We start from the raw sequence: 12706 nt of genomic DNA on the forward strand, positions 1-12706 counted from the left end.
TTCCTAAGATATGAACTATATGGCAACCAGTTCCCAAACAGCATCTCCAATTCATTACATAATACAGATCATGGTTTTATAGTCTCTGTATCACCACATTTTCAAATGTCTAATGGTTTCCTCTTAAGGGGATAGGTTTTTATTAATGTTTCTCTCTGAAAACTGTCTTTACTGAGCTGCAGCGTTTTTCTCTGAGTTCTCTAATCCCCTTCCCCCACTCCTTCTAAGCTCCCGTTCTAGGTTGAACTAATAAACGCATTTGAGAAATCAGAACCTTAGGCAAAAACATTTTATTTGTGGTTAGGCTTACATAGTTCCAAAAAGTAAACATAATTCACAAAAGGCCTGAAGGTACCAGATGAGGTTCTCTGGTATCAAGAGAAGGCACTGATTGTAACAGAGGAAGCGCAAGATTTGTCTTTATGTTCCAAGGCCAGTTTGATCCTATCAAGTGAATATGCTGTTTTCCAAGTGTGACGACTGGTAGGCAGGCACAGAAAGAACTGAAGACTGTCCTCCACTGGGCTAGGCAGCCAGGCCCTCCAGGAGTATTATTACAACTGACAAGAAGGTGACGATGATGGTAGCAATGACAATAACCAAGCTACGACAACGATGCTGAAGTCAGCAGCAGCAGCTGACAATATCTATAAATTCCTTGGGTGCTTCTACCCAGCAGATCATCTGTTCCTGATCCATTTCTTCGACAGACCACAAAATCCACTTTAAGAATCATAAATGCAATGCATTCAGGTGACACTGAAAACACATAGGTACTCTTATTTGCTGATTTGGAAAAAAATGGTAAATACTCTGGTATCATTTTGGAAATGAGTGAAATCTAAGCTACGAGAGAAATATATTGTTAAAAAGCACATACACATGGGGACTTTTGGTGGTGTGGCTTTAAAACCTATGCTTGGCTAGACAAGCATTATAAGCAAAATTAACAAATAGCAGTTTTTATTTTAAAAAAAAGAAAAGAAGTATTTTGCTGTACCAAAATTAGTTTGACATATCAAAGTCAATTTTTCTGTAAATATCTTTAGAAAATGGAATTATGTAATTAAAACATCATATGACAGAATACTTTTTACAAATTAATAGTAAATGTGTTAAATCACTATATATTAAAGATATAATTTGAAAATTAGAGCTGTTTCACAATATCATGTTCAAATTTTATTCTTTAAGAACTCAGAAAAATTGGCAAATCAATCGTGCTGTCCTTCCAATTGGGTTTCATGGTACCTGAGAAGGGATACCTATTCTGAGTCAAGAGAGAGTCATTAAGTAACATTTAAAGAAAAAAAAGAGCAAAACATCAGGTAAAAATTAATTTAATTCAATTCCAGAGACTTACATAGAGCTCACTGATTTAAATAAAACATGACAACTTTGTTTTTAAATATTGAGGACACAATTTCCTGGCAGCATCCAGCACACTTTCCTGTTACAAGCAAGCAAGAAAAGATAGCGCTTCAGGGAGAAACAGGACACAGAAGAACCACTAAAGAAGTGAAAAGTCCCCACAGAAGACTTCTTTTTTTTATGAGGCACAAACAGAAAAAGAGATAAAACATAACAACCCTGATTACAGACTATGGGGAATTTCATAGCTAGACTCTTTAAGATGTTTTATGAATCATCCCTAGTATGGCATTATTCCTATCAGGCAACCAACAAATAATTTTCACCATCAACAATACAGTTACAAGTTCACACCATGGTAATATCCATGTCAATCAATGTTCCTTCTCTCTCTCTCCGTCTCTCTCTCTCTACACGTGCATGCACGGACACACACACGCACCCATACAGAATGATAAACAGTCGCATCTCTCTGGTCTCATGCCCCCTGAAACCTTCATTAAAATGAAGAGAAGGAACAGAAAGGAGACTTCTGGTGCTATTTATTTTCCCGTGACAGTAATAAAGCTGCTGTGCCACAGCTTGGAAACCACACAGGAATCATTGTGTAGTACAACAATGCAGAATGCAAAAGCAAGTGATTTTTCCAGGAAAAAAAACGGTTCCTTTATGATTCTGTTTCCTCCCCCCTCAAAAAATACCACATACAGGATGTCCACCAAAAGTCAGGAAGCTTCTGCGGCATACGTCAAGTAGCACATGGACAGCCCACAGGCGGAAGCTAAAGTCTGGGCTTCTGTTTGTGCTCCTAGGTCCCCAGGCTTTATAACTCATCTTCAAAGCCTTTTCGTGTCTCTGGCCTCGCTTTGTCTTCCTTGCTGGGTGCCAACCACGTGACATAAACCTTCAATGGGTCACTGTTCCAGTGTTTATGGAAGGATATGGGAACCTGATGAGAAAGGTAGTCCTCAGGGTAATCCACGGGCCGGGCCTGCAGGAAGAAAGGAGAATTATGCTCCCTCCTTCATTGAGAACAATTTTGCCCCAGGATAGCATGTGAATGTATGAAACGATTGCATTCTTTCAATATTTGATATTGATTATGTTAATCTAAAGCAAGAAGGAAAATCTGTTCCACTAAAACTTTTCCTCTCACTGTAGGCTTGTAGCCTTTGCGTCTCCAGGTACTTTAATATCCCAAATGCATCACTTTATGCCTCTGTGGGAGATTCCTTGGCCACAGGTAATAAATATAGAAGGCTTTGCATGGTAATTTCAGTTACTATTAGGACTTCTGCAAAAAGGCAGAAAAAATTATTTCCCAGGTCCGTCTACAGGTGCTCCGGCCAGGTGGGGCAGGACATTCTCAGGGCTCCCTTTGCCTGTCTCCTGCTGACAACTCACTAGGAATGCCTGTGTGGTTTAGTGGAGGGAATGTGAGGCTAAGTGACCACTCACCTCCTACCTGAACATCTCATCTGGCTCCAAAAGTGTAAATGGACATTCTGCATAACCCAAAACTTTTTAATGCCTAAAAAGCATTTGTATTATCATTTCAAAATTCTCTAAACTTAAGAATTGAAATTTAAGTAGAATCAGATATAGCCTAGACCAGTGATGGCGAACCTTTTGAGCTCGGCGTGTCAGCACTTTGAAAACCCTAACTTAACTCTGGTGCCGTGTCACATATAGACATTTTTTTAATATTTGCAATCATAGTAAAACAAAGATTTATATTTTTGATATTTATTTTATATATTTAAATGCCATTTAACAAAGAAAAATAACCAAAAAAATGAGTTCACGTGTCACCTCTGACACGCGTGTCATAGGTTCGCCATCACTGGCCTAGACAGACAAGACTGAATAAGTAGCTTAAAAGGTTTGGAAGCAAACTGATACCAGATCCTGTTTTGTTCGCTCTAAAGAAAGCATCCATCTTCTGTCAATGTTCATCTTGTTTATACATCTCTACAGCCTATCTGTGTTATATAATAACTCACTGGGTTAGAAATACTAAGAGTCTATACCTTAGTAAAACTAGAAATGATACATTTTAAGAACAAGTCTTTTCTAGACTAATATTTTATTAAATTTAGCTTAAATTTTTCGTAAATATTTAAAGTCTTATGAATGGTTCCCAGAATACCTTCATTAAAATTTTATTTCATCCAGTCCTTGAAACAATCTTGCAAGATAATCAGATTATCATGATTCATCTCTAATTTATAGATAAGGAAACCAGAGCTCAAAGAAGTTGTGACTTCCATGGGGTAGTATGACTAGCAAATGTTGGAATGGGGGCAAGGGCTGGTGCCAATTGCTAGTCCAGTGTCCCACCAGGATGCCTGAGGTGGACCTCAGTGCACAGGCCTGGCACACCACCTGTGCTTTAGTTCCCCAGCCTTCCTGGGAGGCTGTGTGCAGTGGTGGCACGTGTATCCTGCTCTTATGAGTGCTCAAACGATAATACCTGTGAGGAAGGCTTCAAAGTAATGAACGGGGAGAACCTTCACACTTGTCAACATTTGGTATGGCCACTGTATTTCCCTTTAAAAATTCTAAGCACTCATAGAGTTAAAAATGTAAAAAGGAAATTTAAAAGGAAAATACAGTGAGATAGCAAAAATAAACTAGATTTCGGTCTAATTGAGTTGGGAATGTTTTGAATATTAGCTGAGGGAATTCATATATTTTGTGATGTTTATTAGCAAGGCTGTCTGAGAGTTTGCTGGCAGGAAGGAAACCCTAGGAGAAACTTACTCCCAATTCAATTCTCAGATAATCCCACAACGGCCCCAAAGAAAGAAAAAAAAAAAAAAGCTGTAGAAACAAATCACTGCTTGTTTTTCACATTTAGAAATGAAAGGTGGGAGATACAGATATGCCTAACAGGAAGAAAAGAAATGTGTAACACCTTTCTCTTTATTAATTTCTTGCAAATAAACAAAAACAAAAAACAAAACCCAAACCTGACAATCGATTTATTTCTCTAAGTTAATAAAAGAAAGTAATTTTATGGATCTACAAACTTCTAAAGTCTGAGGCTACCTACTGTCTTTCCCTCTATTAATATAATTTAAAGTGATAACTGCTTCTCAGCAGCCCTGTATGCAAGGGAAGAGCTGGCCTAACAAGCATTAGAAGGTGCTAATCATATCTGATAAATGAGGTCACAGAAAAGAACATGACAAACTAGAAAAGCGAAATGATCCCAAGAGGCATCTATAACATTGAGACATGTACTAGGAAATAACCTCTCATAATCACACCTCTGTGCCCAAAATGCCAAAAGGAAATCCAAACTGGGCAGGGTCAGCATGAGAACATAAATTGGGCAAAATTAACATCTTTTACCTGTACAGATTAGAGCACACAAAATAGTACAACAAATGGAGATTAAAACTGTATTTCCTTAGACATATATCCATGTGTTATAGCTGTATTGAGGTGTACTTTATATATATACAATTCACACACAGTTATGGTAGTTTGAAAATTTTTGGTAAATATCCAGTTAGCCAACCACAAATCCAGTTTTAGAACACTGTAATTCTCCGGCAAGGGTTTGTAGTCAATCCCTGCCCCCACTGGCAGACCCAGGAAACCTAATTTGCTTTTTCTCTATAGTATTGCCTTTTCTAAAACTTTCTTATCAGTGGAATCATATAGTATGAACTAGAGGCCAGGTGCACAGATCCGTGCACCAGTGGGGTCCCTCAGCCTGGCCTGCACCCTCTTGCAATTCGGGACCCCTCGGGGGATGTTGGACTGGCGGTTTCAGTCCAATCCCCACTGGCGCACTGTGCGCTGGGCCTCTAGTATGCATATAAGATCTTTGGTTAATCTCTTCCTGCCCTCCCCCTTCCCCCTCCCCTCTGAGATTCATCAGTCTGTTCCATGTTTCCATGCAGTGTGTTGAGTGTCTGCTCCCTGGTGGTCATTACACATCACAGCTACCAGTAGAATGGTCAGACAGTTGCTTAGGCTTTTACATATATATACTAGAAGCCGGTTACACGAAGATTCGTGCAATAGGCCTTCCTTCCCCTGACTGCTGCCACCAGTTTTCCTCCGGCACCCAGGACCCAGGCCTTTGGTCCGGCCGCAGCAGAGAATCCAAGCCTCTTCAGTCTTCAGTCTTCACTCCAGCTGGAGCCTTCAGTCTACACTCGGCACCTGCATATGCAAATTAACCGCCATCTTTGTTGGGTTAATTTGCATAGTCGCTCTGATTGGCTGGTGGGCATAGCGGAGTGACACCAATTTGCGTGTTTCTCTATTATTAGTGTAGATATAGATTTTGTGCCTGGCTTCCTTCATGTAGCACGGTTGCATTATCAATGGTTCATTCCTCTTACTGCTGAGCAATACTGCATTGTGTGGAAGTACCACACAAACAACAAACATTTCTGATCACATAGCTTTCATGGGTCAGGAATCTGGACACACTTAGCTGGGAGCTCAGCTTCATAATCTCCAGGAGATGCCAGCCCAGGCTATGTGGTTTCATCTGAGGCTCAACTGAGAAAAGAGCCATTTCCAGGCTCACTTGGTGGTCATGGTAGTATTCAGTTCCTTGTGGGCCAGTGGACTGAGGGCCTCACTTCCTTGCCCCCTGGGCAGCTTGCTTTACCAAACCTTGTGAACCAAAAAAGCCACAGGGAGAGCCTGCAAGGAAGATGGAAATCTCCTAACTACAAAAGAAACATCCCATCATCTTTGCCATACTCTATTGACCCACACCAAGAGGAGGGGAGTACACAAGAGTGTGAACATCAGCAGAAGGGGACCATTGAGAACTATGTCATAAATTGCCTTCCATGTGTATGTTTAACTTTTAAGAAACTGCCAGAATGTTTCCAAAGTAACTGTCTTTTATATTCCCACTAGAAATAAAGGAGAGATCCAGTTTTCCAAATCCTCGTCAACATTTGGTATGGTCTCTTGTTCTGCTTAGCCATTTCAGTAGACGTATGGTGGTGCCTTATACAGACTTTAGTTTACATTTCTCTTTAAAGACTGATAACATTGATCATCTTTACATGCACTTATTAGCCATTCATGTATCTTCTTTAGTGAACTGTCTATTCAAATGTTTGCCCATTTTAAACTGCATGGTTTGTTTTCTTATTGAGTTGTAAAAGATTGTTACATATTCTGGGCACAGGCCTCTTTCAGATATATGAACTGCAAGTATTTCTCCAAGTCTATGACTTGGATTTTTTTTTTTTTCTTAATGATATCCTTTGAAGAGCAAAGTTTTAAAAATTTGTATGAAGTTCAATTTGTGAGTTTTTTTTATATGGAACATGCTTATAAAGCCAGAAGAAATCTGCCTCAAAAAAGGTCACAAATAATTATCCCTATGTTTTCTTCCAGAAGTGTATAGCTTTAGGTCTGATATTTTGTACTATGATCCATTTGAGTTAATTTGTGTGTATGGTGTGAGGTAAGGTTCTACATGGATATATATATAATTGTTCTAGCACCATTTGTTCCATTCCCCACTGGTTGCCTTGGCACCTTTACCATAAACGGGAGGGTTTATTTCTAGAATCTCTATCCAGTTCCATTGTTTATCTTTATACTAACCTCATATTGTCTTGATTATTGTAGCTTTATAAGTTTTGAAACCTGTAAGTATAAATCCTCCAATTTTCATCTCCTTTTAAAAATGTTTTATATTTCCATATACATTTGAGAATCAGATTGTCAATTTTTATGAAGAAGCCTGCTATGACTTTGATATGGATTTCACTGAACCTTTAGATCAATTTGGGGAGTGTGGGGAAAGAAAATTTCCCTGAATTAGTTTTCATATAAAAAAATAAAAAAAAAAGAAAAGCTTTAAAGCTGCCTATTGAAACATCTCATAGCCCATGAGAATCAGATTTGTAGCTATTTGTCTATCTAATTTCTCTGACCCAAAATGACAGTAAAAGTTTCCTTATCTTTTGAAGAAGTCCAATGGTTACATCCTTGTATTAGTCCCTAGGTTAAGCCCCAAGGTGCCAGGAAGACCTGAACACTATCACCCTAGGGATAAAATTACATTTAAAAAAGGAATATGGTCCCTGAAGATATATATATATATATTTTTTACCAAAAGGGGAAAGGGACTGCAGCCTCCCTCACCTTTATAAACAGAGAAGATGATTTTTTCTTATCTCTTGCCTACAGGTATCTGGCTACTTGTATAGGACAATTGACCTGGCTCTCATCAATATTGCCCTAGGCAGTGGTTAGCAAACTGCGGCCCCTTGAGTGTGGCTCTTCCACAAAATACCATGTGTGGGCGCGCACATACAATGCGATTTTAATTTCATGGCCACACTCAAGGGGCCAAAGAGCAGCATGTGGCTCGTGAGCCGCAGTTTGCCAACCACTGCCCTAGAGGAAAAAGCCAGGTCAAAGCGTTGTGGGGGAGGAGGGTCAAGGTGTACTTATTATTTACTGTGAGAAATTTAATTTAAAAATCTTTCTGATACAGAATATTTCATGTACACATTTAGAATAAAGTGAATTTTTAAAATATAAGAAATTAATAAACATTTTTTAATGAATTTAAAAACATAAACAGTGAAAATTTCCATCATAGCAATATTGTGTCTTCCAAACCATAAATGTGTATTTACATATATACACATATGCATACATGCATACAAACAAATGCACAGTCTTTTATATTTTCCCTCATGTTAACCCGTCCCAGTATTATTCATTCCTTCTGATATCTTCCAATTACCATATGGAATTATATCCTTTCAGCCCAAAGGATTTCCTTTAGTTTTTCTTGCAGGGAATGTCTACTAGAAAAGGATTCTCTCATTTTTTATTTATCTGGGAATGTCTTTAATACACTTCCATTTTGGAAGGAAAATTTTACTGGACATAGAATCACTGGTTGATTAGTTCTTTTTTTTCTTTCTGCCTTTAGGCTTTTATTATTTCTAATGAAAAATAAATCAGCAAATAATCTTATTTTTTGTTTCCCTTTTCATTAGGCTTTCTGATATTTTTAAGATTTTTCACTTCTTCATTGTCTTTCAACAGTTTGTGATTCTTTTTATAATTATCCTACTTGAGTTTTATTGAGCTCCTTAGGTCTATAGATTAATGTTTACATCACATTTGGTAGGTTTCAACTCTTATTTCTTAAGAAAATATTGTTTTGGCCAATTCTCCCCTCTTTTTTTTAGTACTCTCATTAAATGTATGTGGATATACTCTATGGTTTACTCATGTCTCTAAGGAGGCTCCGTTCATTTTTCTTCAGTCTTTTCCCTCTCTTGTCTTTGGATTAAGTCACTTATATTGTTTGCCTTCAAATTCACTAATTGTTTTTTCTACCATCTCAAATTTACTGTTAAGTCCATCTACATAATGTCTCATTTTAGTTAATAGATGTTACAACTATAGAATTTTTATTTGGTTCTTTTATCCTAGTTTCTATTTTTCTATTAAGATATGCTATTTGTTGTTATTGTCATCATATTTTCCTTTAATTATATGAACACTATTTCCTTTAATTATGTGCCTATAGTATTATTAATTCCTTTGAAGTCTTTGTCTATCAATTCCACGATCTGGTCCCACTCAAAGTCAGGTTTATTGATTACATTTTCCCCTGAGTATGTCTCTTTGCTTGTCTCATGATAATTTTTTTAAAATGATTATTTTAGATAATGTATTAGAGCAACTCATAAATCTGTTTACCATTAATACTTTTTTTTTAAGTAACTTGCTTGGACTTACACTGTGGAACTTTTTTCCTGCAGTGTGTGGCTGCTGGTATCTCCATTCAAGTTTAGTTCTTATTTTTATGTGGCCTGCTAGAAGTTATCCTTGTGCTTGAATAGCTTGGTAGTCAATTTAAGATATTGGCAGGGATTGCACTCAAACACCTCGAGTCCATCAGGTTCTTACCAATGTGTGGGTTGAAAAGTACATTCAAAGCTTCAGTGGGTTTCCAAACATGTTTTGGCTTTTACTTTCTACTAGGCTCATCCACGATCCTATGTGTGTACACATAGTTTCTTAGCAGGCCAAGAATTGTGTGGAGTTTTCCTATTCATACTCTTGCTCTCTCATTTACAGGGTATTGGGTATTGTTACATTTTTGACTAGTACATCTTTTACTGTATCCTAGATTGCAACTTCAGGCCTGTAAGAGGTACATGTTTTTCTAGTTTGTTTCCTATCAAACTTGACAATTTTAGTTAACAATTTTAGTTTCATCTCTCCCTCCCCAAATCAAGTTTACTGACTCTGACAGCAAAACTGGTGTTCTCTCCATCCAGGCCCAACCAGTAAAACTGGGGGGACTTCTGGCAGAAAGGGCTCAGAAGACCTCAGACACTGTTGTTCTTACCCAAAACTATAGAAGTTTTTCAGCAGTAAATGCTTCTGGTTGATTTTCAGAATCTGGAAATGGTTATTCTGACAATTTTATGCAGAGGGTTCACTGGCCATTGCATGTTGCTATACCCACCAGTAGCATATCATTTTGGAAGAACAGAAAACCATATGCTCTGGGAACTTTCTTTGTAACAAAGGGATTACTAGGATACACATTTCTTAAAGCTCCCTTCTAAACTATAATTTTACCATAACCTTCCCTGACTAAAAAGAGGAGAGTGGTTCAGGCAACTTTGCATCTGGGACTGCTTCCAAATGCCCACTGCATCTCTAACTCATCAGGAATCCACGATTTTCTCTTTTCGCCTCATATCCATTTTTCAATATGAACAAATATAGTTTTTGGATCAGTGTTCACACCTTACAAATGGAAAGTAAATTCAAAACACAGCAAATTCTCTAAAAGGGCTTAAGAACAAAAAGGTATCACAGTACCTGTTCGGAGGTCAGGGTTTAAGTACATTTTATGATTTTGTAAAGGCTTAAAATTTATTATGTGGACTACAGAAATCAAGAGTTTTACGATGTAGGGAACAACAATTTTTAAAAATTATCTTCAAAGGACTTTCACTCAAGGAAAATTTCCATCTTTCTTTTCTCCCTATCATGTTATTTACTCATGTATTCTTTCTCTAAGTAAAAAAGGTTGTCATAAAAATCCAAGACATATTAACAAAGATAATATATTTCCCTTATACACCAAAAGTTTTAATCACCCTTCCTTTTTTATGATAGAAACATGAGATAGAGCAAGAGAGAAAGCCAGAGAGAATAATTTGCTTTTCTAAGTCAATATAACACAACACAAAGACTGAAAAGGGTAAGACCATTCAAAGTTTTAAAAGATGGATAAGTATCTTCTGACTGGTACCATGAAGGAGGTTTCTCATGCATTTCTTATTATTTAAGGTCTATTTTTTTTCCTTCCTTGTGGTTCACAAAAATGTGGAAATGGATTCTGCCTTTTTGATGCAAACATCTTCTTTACCTTGCTCACATTACTTTTTATAATGCTATTTCTGTCACGCTCAATTTTCTATATTGCTATGATAGCATCTGCTGCTGGCTACAGAATCATAAAGACCAAGTTTTCAATATAAGGAGAGCACTGAAGATACATGCATTCCTACATTTCAAATTTCAAAAAGCCTTGTATTGAAGAAGAGCACTGAATGGCTGTGGGCTATGCTTATTTTTAGAGAAAGCATATCTGCTGTTAGTCTTACAATATCAGAACATCCACTGACACAATTCTTAAAAAACTTACTAAAAATAATGCAGAAAAATTGCCTTCTCCAACCCCAAACTGCAGTATGGTGAAGCTACTAGCACCAGCCACCCCTGGTAAACATCATCTTGTCTCTTCTATGACTCCCAGAATATATGCTTATTGAGATTTATAAAGTTTAGCCACTCAGTTTAATAGCAACCAAAGGGGGTAAGCCCAATAAAAAGGTAGCCAATGGGCAGCATAAAAATGGAGGACAGTATAAAATTACATACATTTGATGGCCTGCAAGACAATATTAGGTCAATCCTGTATATTTCTAATAATTCTTAAATGCCATCGACTCTTTAACTCAAAAAAATAAAAATAACATAAAGGGGAAAGAGAACAAATTTTCCCTGTTGTTACAGCCAAGGGTCCTGCTCAGACTCCATTTCATTTTCTAGATTGTTCTGCCTTCCATCTTCCTGCCGCCCATGGTACAGCATCAACCCCCTGGACAAAGTGGTCAGTAAGAATGCCTATAGAGCCTGTCCATGTGGTTCTTAAGACTGTTTCCAGAAACATGTGAAAGGCAAGGAGGAGAATCTTTCAATGAGAAAAAATCCTTCTGAGGTAGAAATAAAAAGCATGTCCTCACCTGGTGGAAGAGGGGGCTGTGTGTCACAGGGACTCCCAGGCTGCCGAAACACATCCCCAGGACCATGTCATCAGGAGCATCATTGCTGTAGCAACGACACTTACTGCCAAGAAGTCTCCTGATGGCTTCTCTGCTGAAGACCATTCTAGTGGGAAATCAGAGCAGACATAAGGGTTACAGCTGCCCCTTGAAACCATTAATCTGAATAAAGAAATATCATTCCAAGGCCACATTTCTGATAGAAAAAAATATCATACCAGCAGTACTGTATATTTAATATAAATTCTAGGGTAAATAGCTTTTGTGCTTTCTATGAAAGGAAAAACATTTATCTAATAGGTAGTATGATTTCTTTATATATTTCTTGCTAATACCATGCCATGTCCTTTTTCTATATGCCATTGGAGACTGGCATCATTCTTTAATTCCAAAATCTCAGTGAGATCAATAACAAAATCTACACTCCCAGCAGGTAGATGGGCCCAGAAAAAGTAGGTACCTCACTCATACAGGTAATGACCGACAATGAGATCAAATCTAAGTCTACAGAAGCTTCCATAACATGATTTTGAGAAAGAGAAAAAAGAAAACAGAGGGAGGAAGACTAATTAGCCTCAAACAGTGCTCTGATGGTACTTGACCTGATGCGTTGGGTACTTCTGGTGGGACTCATGTCCACTCCTGCCTTTCCAGACTCCCTCACCACCCATCATAGCTTACAAATAGGGCACAACCCTGGGGAAGGCCTCTGCACTGGCAGTCTCTGGGACTCCAGCAGAAGGTTGGCAGCAGTCTCATTCAGTAGCAAGGAGCAAGTCCTAGGTCTGGCTCACATGCAACACTGTGACCGACAGCAGCAGCCATAGTAGCCCACACAAATGGGTTCCGTAAAATGGCATTTGCTTTGCTCCTCCAGCTATAGGAGCAATAGTAGCTTTCTCTGGTTACCACCTCTAGGTAAGGCCACTGCGCCCTTTTCCAACACTTTGTACCAAGCTCCTGAAAAAAATTCCCCTTTTAAATATACAGATTGGTTTCTGGCTTCC

At 38.1% G+C, this 12706-nt stretch overlaps 1 protein-coding gene across 1 annotated transcript in view; it reads right to left on the minus strand.

Moving 5' to 3' along the window:
• Positions 1 to 275: 275 nt before the first annotated feature.
• B3GLCT (beta 3-glucosyltransferase) overlaps positions 276 to 12706 on the minus strand; it is a 139730-nt gene continuing 127299 nt past the window's right edge. Inside the window, exons 14-15 of the mRNA XM_081083593.1 lie at positions 11661 to 11805; positions 276 to 2362 (exon numbers count right to left, since the gene is read on the minus strand). Of these exons, the coding sequence (XP_080939719.1) occupies positions 2195 to 2362; positions 11661 to 11805 (313 nt within the window). The 3' untranslated portion in view covers positions 276 to 2194. The remainder of the gene's footprint in view (positions 2363 to 11660; positions 11806 to 12706) is intronic.

This window comes from Myotis nattereri, assembly GCF_964212035.1.
Source record: "Myotis nattereri genome assembly, chromosome: 2".
Lineage (NCBI taxonomy): Eukaryota > Metazoa > Chordata > Mammalia > Chiroptera > Vespertilionidae > Myotis > Myotis nattereri.